The sequence below is a fragment of the Cottoperca gobio genome, chromosome 10 (genome assembly GCF_900634415.1).
Source record: "Cottoperca gobio chromosome 10, fCotGob3.1, whole genome shotgun sequence".
Lineage (NCBI taxonomy): Eukaryota > Metazoa > Chordata > Actinopteri > Perciformes > Bovichtidae > Cottoperca > Cottoperca gobio.
Window position 1 is genome coordinate 972,501 of NC_041364.1, and position 16,162 is coordinate 988,662.

General features: G+C 39.2%; 1 protein-coding gene across 1 annotated transcript; it reads right to left on the minus strand.

Annotated features, from left to right (window-relative positions):
* Positions 1 to 8,468: 8,468 nt before the first annotated feature.
* Positions 8,469 to 15,083, minus strand: gm2a (ganglioside GM2 activator). Its single transcript, XM_029440888.1, has 4 exons — positions 14,858 to 15,083; positions 12,974 to 13,126; positions 10,005 to 10,187; positions 8,469 to 9,891 (listed from the first exon to the last, which is right to left on the minus strand). Exons 1-4 carry the CDS (start codon positions 14,957 to 14,959, stop codon positions 9,736 to 9,738), a joined length of 594 nt encoding a protein of 197 aa, XP_029296748.1. The 5' UTR covers positions 14,960 to 15,083; the 3' UTR covers positions 8,469 to 9,735.
* Between the last annotated feature and the right edge of the window lie 1,079 nt (positions 15,084 to 16,162).

Genomic DNA, 16,162 nt, shown 5'->3' on the forward strand with positions numbered 1-16,162 from the left:
CAGACTTCATGGCACCAAGGTAATCCATGCAGATGCAAAGGTGACCTTCTCATGACCTTTGAGATCATGTTGTCAGAACATATATTTGTTATTTACATATGGTATGGATCTTTATATCGGGCTCCTGATGTAAACTTAGTGAATAAGACATTGTTCATTTCGCTTATCTTCACATGTGTGTGTGTGTGTACGTGTGCGTGTGTGTGTGTGAGTGTGCGTGTGTGTGTGTGTGTGTGTGTTCTCTTATTGTCATGGTTTTGACCTGATTAAATAAAGGCGGTACACAGAACTACAGACGGAGGAAACGGCAGCATCGTAACATTTCTGGGTGTATATCTGGAGGGTTAATGGTTCTTCCTGTGATTGTGGATCTTCCTCCACACCCACACACACACACACACACACACACATACACACACACATACACACACACTCATTCCCTTTCATATTAAATAAATATCAAACAATGCGTAAACCTCTATTGAAGCAAATACACATACTGATGTATGTCACTAAATTATGTATATATATGGAGTGTGTGGAAATATGTGTGTAGATATGTGTGTAGATATGTGTGTAGATATGTGTGTAAATATGTGTGCAGATATGTGTGTAATATGTGTGTAGATATGTGTGTAGATATGTGTGTAGATATGTGTATAATATGTGTGTAGACATGTGTGTAGATATGTGTGTAGATATGTGTGTAAATATGTGTGTAGATATGTGTGTAGATATGTGTGTAGATATGTTATGTGTGTAGATATGTGTGTAGATATGTGTGTAGATATGTGTGTAGATATGTGTGTAAATATGTGTGTAGATATGTGTGTAGATATGTGTGTAGATATGTGTATAAATATGTGTGTAGATATGTGTGTAGATATGTGTGTAGATATGTGTGTAGATATGTGTGTAGATATGTGTGTAAATATGTGTGTAAATATGTGTGTAGATATGTGTGTAAATATGTGTGTAGATATGTGTGTAGATATGTGTGTAGATATGTGTATAAATATGTGTGTAGACATGTGTGTAGATATGTGTGTAGATATGTGTGTAAATATGTGTGTAGATATGTGTATAAATATGTGTGTAAATATGTGTGTAGATATGTGTGTAAATATGTGTGTAGATATGTGTGTAGATATGTGTGTAGATAGATATGGTATAAAATATGTGTGTAGACATGTGTGTAGATATGTGTGTAGATATGTGTGTAGATATGTGTGCAGATATGTGTGTAGATATGTGTGTAGATATGTGGTAATATGTGTGTTAGATATGTGTGTAGACATGTGTGTAGATATGTGTGTAGATATGTGTGTAAATATGTGTGTAGATATGTGTGTAGATATGTGTGTAGATATGTGTGTAAATATGTGTGTAGATATGTGTGTAAATATGTGTGTAGATATGTGTGTAGATATGTGTGTAGATATGTGTGTAAATATGTGTGTAGATATGTGTGTAGATATGTGTGTAGATATGTGTGTAAATATGTGTTGTAGATATGTGTGTAGATATGTGTGTAGATATGTGTGTAGATATGTGTGTAAATATGTGTGTAGATATGTGTGTAGATATGTGTGTAGATATGTGTGTAATATGTGTGTAGATATGTGTGTAGATATGTGTGTAGATATGTGTGTAATATGTGTGTAGATATGTGTGTAGATATGTGTGTAATATGTGTGTAGATATGTGTGTAGATATGTGTGTAGATATGTGTGTAGATATGAGATATGTGTGTAGATATGTGTGTAAATATGCATGTAGCATGAAAACACTTTGATGTGTTTTGTCCCTTATTCTTAACATATAACTTAAGGCCCTGACTCACGGTGAGCGTCTGTCGGACATGTTTTTGAGGTGTGTCCCGCACTGTTGGTAAAATAAAGCACTCTGATTGGCTGTTTAGTTTAAGCGACTCAGTGCACGAGAAGATGTTTTCTGGTTTCTAAAGACGGATACAGACGCTGCCTGCTGTTCTGGAGAGTTTCCTCTAATGCAGATGCAGATCGTAAGTGCTAGTTTGTCGTTAGCTGTTGGGTTCAAACGTGAGTTTTTGGCCAAGACGCAGCGGCCGGCTCCGTCGCCGCTTGTTCTTTGACGTCTGTTTGGTGCTTCTGGGCCTTTAGTCTTTTGTCTTTTAATACAACACTGTCTCCAAAAGATTGCGTTCCCATACAACTAAACTGCATTCTCAATTACATTTATCAGAGAAATGTATTTTCTCCGCACAGTTTTAAACCCGTGGATAACATTTTTGAAACAATATACTTCCAATACTACAATACTTATAATAAAAAGAAAAGGTTAAAGAGGCTAAATGTTTGGTTTGAAACATTAATACATTTAAGTTACAGACAAATTCCTCTTTCCACGGACTGGAATCTGGGAGATAAGAAGTTTCCTCGTTTTTTTGTATGGAAACCAGGCAGTTTTGGAAATACAATTCCCATAATGCTTTGAGGGTAGTGCTAATCAACTATTAGTAGTTCCTGTTTGCATCGTACACATGGAAGAACAGACAAACAGGTCATAGAGCAGATGCTCTTATCCAGAGCGACTTACATTGAACTAAGTACAGGGACAGTCTCCCTGGAGCAGCTCAGGGTTAAGTGCCTTGCTCAGGGGTACAATGGTGGCAGCCTGGTATTGGACTCCTGACCTTCTAGTGTTTTTGTTTGGAAGGCGTACCACTAGGCCATCAACCATCCACACATCCAAACATCAATAGATTACATGGAAGTAGTTATAACAACTTCTTTCTTACTTAGATTTTTACTTTTTGTTTTTGTTGTTCTTTACTTCATGACACATTTACATTCAGTGACGAAGTCTATTATTAGATTAACTTTGAGGGATTGTCACTAATTTGCTTCGTCAATGTGTCAGATTCACAAGAGATTAAGAGCACGACTGACCTCTGAGCTCTAACTGACTGCAGTAATCATGTGATGTAATCATCGAGTCTTCTGAGTTCTTCTTTCAGGTTTCATCTCTGAATCCACAGAGAATCTGTGAGAGACTGTTGTGATGTAGTTCCTCTGAATCTTCAGCAGGAGCACACGGAGCGGAGAGAGAAACCTTTAAACTCACGCTGTGACACGTTCTGGTCATTCCTACACATCTACTGAAGATGAAGATATGAAGATAAAAAAGTATTTTAATCTAATTCACATCTAAAGTCACATGAACACGTCTGAGAGGAAGTTTCCTCAAGTGTTTGTTTGTAAAGACTTTAACAAGTGAAACGTTGTTCTGTCCTCTGGTGGCCAAACTCCCACAATGCAAGATAATAAACAAATGATATAAATCAAGTGTGTTATTATTATTATAGTAACGTGTGTGGCGTCCACATGCTGTGTGTTTCTCTCTGAGTGAAACCAGACGACCTTCTCTCTGCCAGCGCACTTCCTGTCTGAGATTATAGACGGCTGTAGATCACTTGTTCCTCATAAAGTCCACATTCAATTCAATTAAATGTGCTTTTATGTTTTGGTCAGCTACAGCAGGAATATCTGCTCTGCTCTGTGTCTTGTTTATCGAACAGATGAAGGTGTAAAGTCCAGACGTTGTAGCAGCCGGTGGTCGGTGCTTAAATTGTGCAGAAAGATTTATCTTAATTTTTGTTTACTTTTACTTTTACCTGAACTTTAACCCTCACAGTACAAAACCTCAATCAAACCTGAAGCTCTGAAACACCACCATCAGCCTGTGTTCGTTCTCTCCCTGTCTCCTAAAAATTAAAAATGATCTTCAATGAAGCTTCGCAGGAAATGTATTTCGATCGCAGCTTTAAATCTGTGATTCATTTATTTACGGGAAAAAGAGGAAGTTTCTCTGATAAATGTGTATTGGAGAAAGTTGAAGGGCCACAGGGGCCCATTGTTGATCTCATGCTTTCAAAATATGGCTCTGATAGTTTAAAGCATTTACAAGAATGGTGATGAATGTGATTTCCTGGCAGTAGGGTCGTTAAGTACGGCACAGATACAGAAACTAGGCATGATTTACAATGTTATTCTATACTATTTTAATTCTGCTATTTTATATTATTGTAATTCTGTTATTTTATACTATTTTAATTCAGCTATGTTATTTTTAATGCTACTTCAGACTCATGTACATCAACACTGTGATTATTGTTCTGTAAATGCTCTTATTCTGTCTCATCTTGTACTAATTGTTATGTTTTTGCTGTGAAGCACTTTGGGCTGCAATTATTGTATGAAAGGTGCTATACAAATAAAGATTATTATTATTATTATTATTATTATTATTATCAACACAACCTTGTTTAAAAGGATTCAAGGAGATGAAAGATCTTCATTGAATTTAGCTGCAAGTTTCCAATTAATATTATTATTATTAATAATAATAATAATTGGAAATAATAATATTCACATTATTTATATTATTATTATTAATAATAATAATAATAACAACATTATATATATTAGTAATACTAATAATAATAAAAACATTATTATTATTAAGAATAGTATTATTAGTTATTATTATTACAGAGTTCTATGTTATCCAAATTAAAAGGCACATGCTGTGCAGCTGCTGGTTTAGAATACTTTTTAATGTATTTTGTTATGTATACTGTTAGTGTTTAAGGTCTGCTCATTACAGAAACACAGAGGTGTGTGTGTGTGTGTGTGTGTGTGTGTGTGTGTGTGTGTGTGTGTGTGTGTGTGTGTGTGTGTGTGTGTGCGTGTGTGTGTGTATGTGTGCGTATGGGGGGGGGGCAGAGGTGAGTGTCCTTGATGCTTGATTGGGCGTTGTGGTTTGTTTCTTCTGTGGAGGTTCAGTCACTGCTCAGCCGTGTGATGTAAACTCAGTCTTTCATCTCTTGGACCACAGAGACGTTAATGAACATTACCAGATGCCAGAAGCTGGTTTCCATCAGCAGGAGGCTGAAAACACACAAGAACAGGATTAGGATATTTATATTTCTGGACACCGTTGTGCAGGTTCTACAAGCTGCTCATTGAGAAGAACTACGTGTTTCATCCGTGTTGAAATAACTGCTCAGACATGAACTTACTAACTTACCTGCTCATTGTTCACAAGTCTTCAATCATCTCCAGCTGCTGGACGTGTGGAAGTGTAATTCCTCACTTTCCTCCGTTTGTTTTCTGTTTTCTTTGCTGCTTCCTGTTAACATTCACAACAGACAATCTGATCGCGCACTCAAGTGTCTTTGTCATAATAAGGAACACATGAAGTATTGTTATGATTTCTATATTTAGTTGAGGTTAGTTGCAGAAGGAAACATTCAAAATAGCAGCAGGAATATGTAACACACACATTAATGTAACAGGAACATGTAACACACACATTAATGTAACAGGAACATGTAACACACATTAATGTAACAGGAACATGTAACACACATTAATGTAACAGGAACATGTAACACACACATTAATGTAACAGGAACATGTAACACACATTAATGTAACAGGAACATGTAACACACACATTAATGTCACAGGAACATGTAACACACACATTAATGTAACAGGAACATGTAACACACACATTAATGTAACAGGAACATGTAACACACACATTAATGTAACAGGAACATGTAACACACATTAATGTAACAGGAACATGTAACACACACATTAATGTAACAGGAACATGTAACACACACATTAATGCAGTAGGAACATGTAACACACACATTAATGTATCAGGAACATGTAACACACACATTAATGCAGTAGGAACATGTAACACACACATTAATGTATCAGGAACATGTAACGCACACATTAATGTATCAGGAACATGCAACACACACATTAATGTAACAGGAACATGTAACACACACATTAATGTAACAGGAACATGTAACACACATTAATGTAACAGGAACATGTAACACACACATTAATGTAACAGGAACATGTAACACACACATTAATGTAACAGGAACATGTAACACACACATTAATGTAGCATGAACATGTAACACACACATTAATGTAACAGGAACATGTAACACACACATTAATGCAGCAGGAACATGTAACACACACATTAATGTAACAGGAACATGTAACACACACATTAATGTAAAAGGAACATGTAACACACACATTAATGTAGCATGAACATGTAACACACACATTAATGTAACAGGAACATGTAACACACACATTAATGTAACAGGAACATGTAACACACACATTAATGTAGCATGAACATGTAACACACACATTAATGTAACAGGAACATGTAACACACACATTAATGTAACAGGAACATGTAACACACACATTAATGTAACAGGAACATGTAACACACACATTAATGTAACAGGAACATGTAACACACACATTAATGTAACAGGAACATGTAACATACACATTAATGTAGCATGAACATGTAACACACACATTAATGTAACAGGAACATGTAACACACACATTAATGTAACAGGAACATGTAACACACACATTAATGTAACAGGAACATGTAACACACACATTAATGTAACAGGAACATGTAACACACATTAATGTAACAGGAACATGTAACACACATTAATGTAACAGGAACATGTAACACACACATTAATGTAACAGGAACATGTAACACACACATTAATGTAACAGGAACATGTAACACACACATTAATGTAACACACACATTAATGCAGCAGGAACATGTAACACACACATTAATGTAACACACACATTAATGCAGCAGGAACATGTAACACACACATTAATGTAACATGAACATGTAACACACACATTAATGTAACAGGAACATGTAACACACACATTAATGCAACAGGAACATGTAACACACACATTAATGTAACATGAACATGTAACACACACATTAATGTAACAGGAACATGTAACACACACATTAATGCAGCAGGAACATGTAACACACACATTAATGTAACATGAACATGTAACACACACATTAATGTAACAGGAACATGTAACACACACATTAATGCAACAGGAACATGTAACACACACATTAATGTAACAGGAACATGTAACACACACATTAATGTAACAGGAACATGTAACACACACATAAATGTAGCAGGAACATGTAACACACACATTAATGCAACAGGAACATGTAACACACACATTAATGCAACAGGAACATGTAACACACACATTAATGTAGCAGGAACATGTAACACACACATTAATGTAACACACACATTAATGTAGCAGGAACATGTAACACACACATTAATGTAACACACACATTAATGTAACAGGAACATGTAACACACACATTAATGTAACACACACATTAATGCAGCAGGAACATGTAACACACACATTAATGTAACACACACATTAATGTAACAGGAACATGTAACACACACATTAATGTAACACACACATTAATGCAACAGGAACATGTAACACACACATTAATGTAGCAGGGACATGTAACACACACATTAATGTAACACACACATTAATGCAGCAGGAACATGTAACACACACATTAATGTAACACACACATTAATGTAACAGGAACATGTAACACACACATTAATGTAACACACACATTAATGTAACACACACATTAATGCAACAGGAACATGTAACACACACATTAATGTAACACACACATTAATGCAGCAGGAACATGTAACACACACATTAATGTAGCAGGAACATGTAACACACACATTAATGCAGCAGGAACATGTAACACACACATTAATGTAGCAGGAACATCAGATGTAATATAAAACATTTACTGCACAATCAGTACTTTACTTTAAGTACACTTGCAGGACTTCTACTTGAGTATAAATAAATACACTACCTACAGTATCTGCAGTAGTAATAGTAGCAGTGCAGCTAAATGTCTCAGAGTTAATACTTGTGTGTATTTAGTGTGTGAAGTGTACTCATCAGATTTGCATGGAAGTGCTGCCCCCTCGTGGTGAAACGTGGATCTGTTTTTACACAACAGTCTTCTACTGTAACATCCCTGTAAAAAAACTTTTTTTAAACTTGCACCATTGTTATGCTCCACATGAATATAAATATATTTTTGAGGAGCTCTGATTGAAGGTTGTGGTTTGTTTCTTCTGCAGAGGGAAATAAATGCTGCCACCTTGTGATGAAACATGGAGCTGCTGCTTCACTGTGAACAAAGCAGGTTGTAGTACTGTACAATGTACATACTGAACATATGCTCAAAGTGCACACTGGTGGTCGGAGCACTAGGAGTACTGAGAGGAGTCGTAGTACATCGAACCGTTTCTAGGCATCATTATGTTTTAACTTTGGCACACACAGGAAACAGACGTAGACTGTGGCAGCTTCACTTCCTGCTTGTTTGAGAAGATTTGAAAAAAACCTTCCAATACTTGTTTTGCGTTATGAGGAAGAATCTTCTCCGGTTCAATGTCGGTAAGTATTGAAGAACATGAACAAACACAGTTTATGGCATACTGTTTATTAGAAACTGTGGAATCATTCACAAACACACGTCATCATCGTTGCGATCAACACATTTAGTCAAACTACAATCATAATGAACTAATAACGTCAGAATTCTTTATTTCATTTTAAATACAGTGATGTAATCAGGCACTTAGTAAAAATACACACTTTGGCTGCTATCAGTTATTCTACATCCTGAAGGAGATGAACTCCCAGCAGAGCTGCTCCTCATTGGTCGAAAACCTTTTCAAAAGTTAAAAAACCCCAAAACAATCAATGATGGAAGCAAAGAGAACACGCCATGATGTCTGAAGAACAAACAGCAGACGCTACTTTTGTTTTTACAGTTCATTAACAAATCTGTTTATTATTTAATGTGAGCTTCATCAGGTTTATGAGCAATACATCTAAACAGTGAGACAAGTGATGCTGTGTCACTGTGTGTGTGTGTGTGTGTGTGTGTGTGTGTGTGTTTCAGTGACCAGGATCAGAATGCAGTTCAGCAGCGAGGCACGTTGACCTTTGTGTAATAAAATGAATTATATATATTTTTTGGCACGAAAGGTTTTCACTTTCAAATTTACCTGCAAACAATATTTGATCTTTTCTAAGAGCAGAACAGAAACCTGAAACTCCCTTTAAAGTTCACTGGTGGAGAAATAAGAGCCTGTCGTGATCTCTACACGGGAAAGGAAATATTAAAAATGATCTTTTCACACACAAAACAACTTAATTCAAAGTTTTCAAACCCGCCTGAACAAACAGCGTGACGTGTTTGTCTTTAGCTGGAAATAAAGATTGTTTGTATTCAATCATTAGTTTTAAATCAATTCATAAGTAAAAACAAATCAAATAAAATGCTGTTTTTGATTGAAACTCCTATACTTGTGAACACACAGCGAAGTAAGAGAGTATTTGCAGCTTGTTGTAGCTGCCGGTGCTGCGCTTGATCTTCACGTTACCGTCAGCGAGCAGGACGATGTGAAGTGTTTGAGTTCAGACACGGTGAATGTTTGGAGCAGCGTACAAACAAGTTCCATGTTGTCTTTGGATTCTTTAAGGACTATAAACTGTTTAAATCAAATGTTATTGTATTTGTCTAACATTGTTCTCGTCTTTCTTTAATTGAACGTCTAACGATATGTTTTAGAAACCCCTGTGAGCTTTAAGGTTCCAACACTTTCTGCATCTTCTGCTTCCGTTTCCCGATTCTCTATGCAAATAAACAAGAAGCTGAAACCTCCCGAGCATCGCCGCGGTCGGTTTAGTCGGAGTGAAGGGAGAGAGACACTTTGAGGCAGCCCAGCTCACTGCCCTGGCTGCCCAGGACGCCCTGCACACGGTAGTTCCCGTTGGTCAGCCAGTAGGGCAGATCCATGTAGGGCAGGTAGAAGTCGGACTGAGGCAGAGAGTACGAGCCCTGAGGACACAGAGAGGTCTAAAGGTTATTCAAACTAAATATATATCTACACATGTATACACGAGGAGTAGTTCCCTCTTCATTCGTTAACAGCTTCTTGTAAAAGGACTCACAGCTTTGAAGGGGCAGCGGCAGGGCAGCCCGTAGGTGTGCAGCGGCTCGGGACAGTCCTGACCCGGAGGGATCAGCTGGCTCAGGATGCCACACGCGTCCTGATAGTGACAGCTGCCCAACTCCTCCACACAGGGGACCTTCACCCAGAAACCTGCCACCTCCTTCTCCAGCGTCACGTTCACCTGAAGAGCAGCGAGAGAGGAAGCCCACAATGACTCGTACTGTGATTTATTAATCTGTTCATTCTATTGCTGCAACTAACGACTTGTTTCATTATTGATTATTCTGCTGATTATGTTTAATGTCGCAAAGTTTGTCCAAATCCTGAAGATATTCACTTTAATATGATGCATACAGACATGTTTAATGACAGTAGGATTCTCTGAACACTTAATGATTAGTGAACTAAGTGTTGCAGCTGTAGTTTTTTCTTACACGTCTGAATCAGTGTGCTGGTTGTATCCAGAGCAGAGCATTAGTAGGTCAGCTGCAGGAAGCTTTGAGCATGTGATCAAAGACAGATCACACCTGCTGAGTCATGAGATTATCCCTGCAGGTGTACACCGGCTGCAGCTTTACACTTTACACTCATAAACACTGCCTCATAAACTTCTGCAGAGGGAGAATTTCTACCTGCAAACCTGCAGCCACAAGCTGGAACAGAGTAGATTAATGAACCTGGTTCAGTCGCAGGACCGATTAAAAAATATCTAGAATATGAATTAAAGACATAAAACTCTCTGTACCAAACAACGGGCATTTCAAGACTTTGTCTTTTGGAACACTGAATAGTTTTTCAGCCTCTCACTTTTCTTTGAGAGTAAATCCAATGAGAGAAGCGTGTTAAGCTCTTCACAGCTCTATGTCCACTCAACAGCCTGATGAGCTCACATGAAGCTCACATGAAGCTCACATGAAGCTCACATGAAGCTCACATGAAGCTCACATGAGACTCACATGAAGTTCACATGAAGCTCACATGAGACTCACATGAAGCTCACATGAGGCTCACATGAAGCTCACATGAAGCTCACGTGAAGCTCACATGAAGCTCACATGAAGCTCACATGAAGCTCACATGAAGCTCACATGAAGCTCACATGAAGCTCACATGAGACTCACATGAAGCTCACATGAGGCTCACATGAAGCTCACATGAAGCTCACATGAAGTTCACATGAGGCTCACATGAGGCTCACGTGAAGCTCACGTGAAGCTCACGTGAAGCTCACATAAAGCTCACATAAAGCTCACATGAAGCTCACATGAGACTCACATGAAGTTCACATGAGGCTCACATGAGGCTCACATGAGGCTCACATGAGGCTCACATGAAGCTCACATGAAGCTCACATGAAGTTCACATGAGGCTCACATGAGGCTCACGTGAAGCTCACGTGAAGCTCACATGAAGCTCACGTGAAGCTCACATGAAGCTCACATGAAGCTCACATTAGACTCACATGAAGTTCACGTGAGGCTCACGTGAGGCTCACGTGAAGCTCACGTGAAGCTCACGTGAAGCTCACATGAAGCTCACGTGAAGCTCACATGAAGCTCACATGAAGTTCACATGAGGCTCACGTGAGGCTCATGTGAAGCTCACGTGAAGCTCACGTGAAGCTCACATGAAGCTCACATGAAGCTCACATGAGGCTCACATGAGGCTCACATGAGGCTCACATGAGGCTCACATGAAGCTTACATGAAGCTCAGATGAAGCTCACATGAGGCTCACATGAGGCTCACATGAGGCTCACATGAAGCTCACATGAAGCTTACATGAAGCTCAGATGAAGCTCACATGAGGCTCACATGAGGCTCACATGAGGCTCAGATGAGACTCACATGAAGCTCACATGAGGCTCAGATGAAGCTCACATGAAGCTCACATGAGACTCACATGAAGTTCACATGAAGCTCACATGAGACTCACATGAAGCTCACATGAGGCTCACATGAAGCTCACATGAAGTTCACATGAGGCTCACATGAGGCTCACGTGAAGCTCACGTGAAGCTCACATAAAGCTCACATAAAGCTCACATGAAGCTCACATGAGACTCACATGAAGTTCACATGAGGCTCACATGAGGCTCACATGAGGCTCACATGAGGCTCACATGAAGCTCACATGAAGCTCACATGAAGTTCACATGAGGCTCACATGAGGCTCACGTGAAGCTCACGTGAAGCTCACATGAAGCTCACGTGAAGCTCACATGAAGCTCACATGAAGCTCACATTAGACTCACATGAAGTTCACATGAGGCTCACATGAGGCTCACATGAGGCTCACGTGAAGCTCACGTGAAGCTCACGTGAAGCTCACAGTGAAGCTCACGTGAAGCTCACATGAAGCTCACATGAAGTTCACATGAGGCTCACATGAGGCTCACGTGAAGCTCACGTGAAGCTCACGTGAAGCTCACATGAAGCTCACATGAAGCTCACATGAGGCTCACATGAGGCTCACATGAGGCTCACATGAAGCTCACATGAAGCTTACATGAAGCTCAGATGAAGCTCACATGAGGCTCACATGAGGCTCACATGAGGCTCACATGAAGCTCACATGAAGCTTACATGAAGCTCAGATGAAGCTCACATGAGGCTCACATGAGGCTCACATGAGGCTCAGATGAAGCTCACATGAGGCTCACATGAAGCTCACATGAAGCTCACATGAAGCTCACATGAAGCTCACATGAGGCTCAGATGAAGCTCACATGAAGCTCACATGAAGCTCACATGAAGCTCACATGAAGCTCACATGAGGCTCTAAACGACTATGGAAATGAGCAAAACAACCACTAAGAGACACAAAACAACACAAAAGTGGCTAAACAACTATAAAGTCTGTGTGTCTTGCTTCCATGTAGCAGAGGAGGTGGGCCTTTTGTATGTCCGCCTGTAGTAGGGGATCATATTTGTGTATTGCACATAAGCACATCGTCATTGTACTTACAGCCAGAGGAGCAGCGAGCTCCACAGATGTGGATCCAGCAGCGGAGGCCGTCAGGTCTCCCGGGATGGAGATGGGATCTGGAGACACAGTCAGAGTCTTCAGAACAGCTGGAGCGTCTGGCTGCCCGCAGTTCTTCCAATCAAAACCCAAAACCTGTCCCAACACACAGAGTGGACACGCAGAGTCAGAGCTTTCACATTTATTTACTACAAATCATAGATGCATCACGTTACTGTGCCGGTACTGTTCCACCTTCAGGTCTAAGCTCATTCCAAACCTTATGAGAACTTGCCCAGACTTGAAACCTGTGTGATGTAATCCTCATGTTGGCTTTTAACACAGTGTGCATGTGTTGTTGCAATCACCAACATAAAAGATTGTTATCGCAACTTCTTTGTTTTATCGTGTATTTTATGTGCTAATGCAAGTTTCTACTTCCCCAGTTCATGTGTAAAGAATGTGCAATCTTCGTTTTACATAGTATTACCGTAGTGTTAGCAGCATTACGGTAGTGTTAGCAGTATAATAAGCAGTGTTACGGTATTATTATCAGTATTACGGTGGTATTATCAGTATTACGGTAGTATTATCAGTATTACGGTGGTATTATCAGTATTACGGTAGTATTATCAGTATTACGGTGGTATTATCAGTATTACGGTGGTATTATCAGTATTACGGTAGTGTTACGGTAGTATTATCAGTATTACGGTAGTATTATCAGTATTACGGTAGTATTAACAGTATTAGGGTAGTGTTACGGTGGTATTATCAGTATTACGGTAGTATTATCAGTATTACGGTGGTATTATCAGTATTACGGTAGTGTTACGGTGGTATTATCAGTATTACGGTAGTATTAGCACCATTACGGTAGTGTTAGCAGTATTACGGCAGTATTACGGTAGTGTCCGCAGTATTACGGTAGTGTCAGCAGTATTACGGTAGTATTACGGTAGTGTTAGCAGTATTACGGTAGTGTCAGCAGTATACGGTAGTGTCAGCAGTATTACGGTAGTGTCAGCAGTATTACGGTAGTATTACGGTAGTGTTAGCAGTATTACGGTAGTATTACGGTAGTGTCAGCAGTATTACGGTAGTGTCAGCAGTATTACGGTAGTATTACGGTAGTGTTAGCAGTATTACGGTAGTATTACGGTAGTGTCAGCAGTATTACGGCAGTATTACGGTAGTGTCAGCAGTATTACGGCAGTATTACGGTAGTGTCAGCAGTATTACGGTAGTATTACGGTAGTGTTAGCAGTATTACGGTAGTATTATCAGTATTACGGTGGTATTATCAGTATTACGGTAGTATTATCAGTATTACGGTGGTATTATCAGTATTACGGTAGTGTTACGGTGGTATTATCAGTATTACGGTAGTATTAGCACCATTACGGTAGTGTTAGCAGTATTACGGCAGTATTACGGTAGTGTCCGCAGTATTACGGTAGTGTCAGCAGTATTACGGTAGTGTCAGCAGTATTACGGTAGTGTCAGCAGTATTACGGTAGTATTACGGTAGTGTTAGCAGTATTACGGTAGTGTCAGCAGTATTACGGCAGTATTACGGTAGTGTCAGCAGTATTACGGTAGTATTACGGTAGTGTCAGCAGTATTACGGTAGTGTCAGCAGTATTACGGTAGTATTACGGTAGTGTCAGCAGTATTACGGTAGTGTCAGTAGTATTACGGTAGTGTTAGCAGTATTACGGTAGTGTCAGCAGTATTACGGCAGTATTACGGTAGTGTCAGCAGTATTACGGTAGTATTACGGTAGTGTCAGCAGTATTACGGTAGTGTCAGCAGTATTACGGTAGTATTACGGTAGTGTTAGCAGTAATGCGCGTGGCTCTGGCAGTAATGCAGCAGCGGTCTCACCTGTGCCTTGGTGACTCTCTTCAGTCTGGAGGAGCTGCACTTCACCTGAGTTATAACTACAAACAGACTCAAAGTCACCGTCAGAAATAAAACTTTATCCATCGTGTTCTCTCGGAGAGCAGACACCGACACAGCCCGCGGGAGAACAACTCGCTACGGAGACGGTGAGAAGGTAAACTGACCGTTAACGGAAGGAGAAGAAAGTGAAGCCTGAGCCGTTTCCGTGTTTACACCGGTCTGTCACATGACCACTGAGTCACGTGACCTGTGTCTTCAAACTGGATACATATAATACTTATGGTTTAAAAAGATATAAGTAAACAGCAAACTGAAGTCATGCTATCGGTGTTTTTGTATTAAATGTGTTTCTTGGCTGATCAAAGTATTTGTAAATGTAAAAATGTAGTAAAAAGGTTCATTTATTTGCTTTTATTTATTGAATTATTCATGATAGCATTTTTGTGTTGATCTGACAAACTTCACGTATTCACTTATTTATATGTAATTTATTTATTATCTATTGTATAGTTTAATACTAGGTATTTTAGTTTAAAACAGCACAATGGATAGTAGTAGCCTGATATTAGCATTTGTATTACATTGTGTTAAATTCCATGTGTGTGTGTGTGTGTGTGTGTGTGTGTGTGTGTGTGTGTGTGTGTGTGTGTGTGTGTGTGTGTTTAGTAATGTGAAAACCAGAACTATCGTTTCCTCCTGAATGTAAACAGCTACCTGCACCATATTTCCCCTGGTACTATGTTTCCTTGTACTGTTCATATAAAGGCACATGTAGATTATTCTGCTACTATCTACCTCTGATTGTTTTCTAAATGTAAAACAATATATCTCCTTTTTATTTTTTGTACATTTTTTATATTTTTCTCTACAATAATTATAAATAGGCACATCATGAAAATAAAATTTGTTTAGATTCTGTAGTTGTAATTGCATGTATTTTCCCCTAGATGTCATTGCAGAACAGCTATTTACACACACACACACACACACACACACACACGCACGCACGCACGCACGCGCGCGCGCTCGCACACACACTACCCCCTGTATAAATGTGTCCACAAAGCTCAGTGTCAAAGGCTGACCTTTGCAGCTGACCTGGAGGACGCAACCAAACAGTGTGTGTATTAATTTGCATTTGAATACACACACTGAGCGTGAAACTGAGTATAACCTCGGCTTTGTGGCAAGTGTGATTTGTGATATAGGCTGTGTTAATGTTGATGTTTAAAACAGGATATAGCCTTATAGCAGGCTATGTTTGTATCCTCCAATACAGCAGGCTAT

Bases quoted from the DNA above. Each gene is read 5' to 3' on its own strand.
- gm2a (XM_029440888.1), bottom strand. From the start codon at position 14,959: ATGGATAAAGTTTTATTTCTGACGGTGACTTTGAGTCTGTTTGTAGTT. The intron at 10,188-12,973 runs GTAAGTACAATG...GCTGCTCTTCAG, and splicing joins AGCTCGCTGCTCCTCTGGCT to GTGAACGTGACGCTGGAGAA. The intron at 9,892-10,004 runs GTGAGTCCTTTT...CTGTGTCCTCAG, and splicing joins GCCGCTGCCCCTTCAAAGCT to GGCTCGTACTCTCTGCCTCA.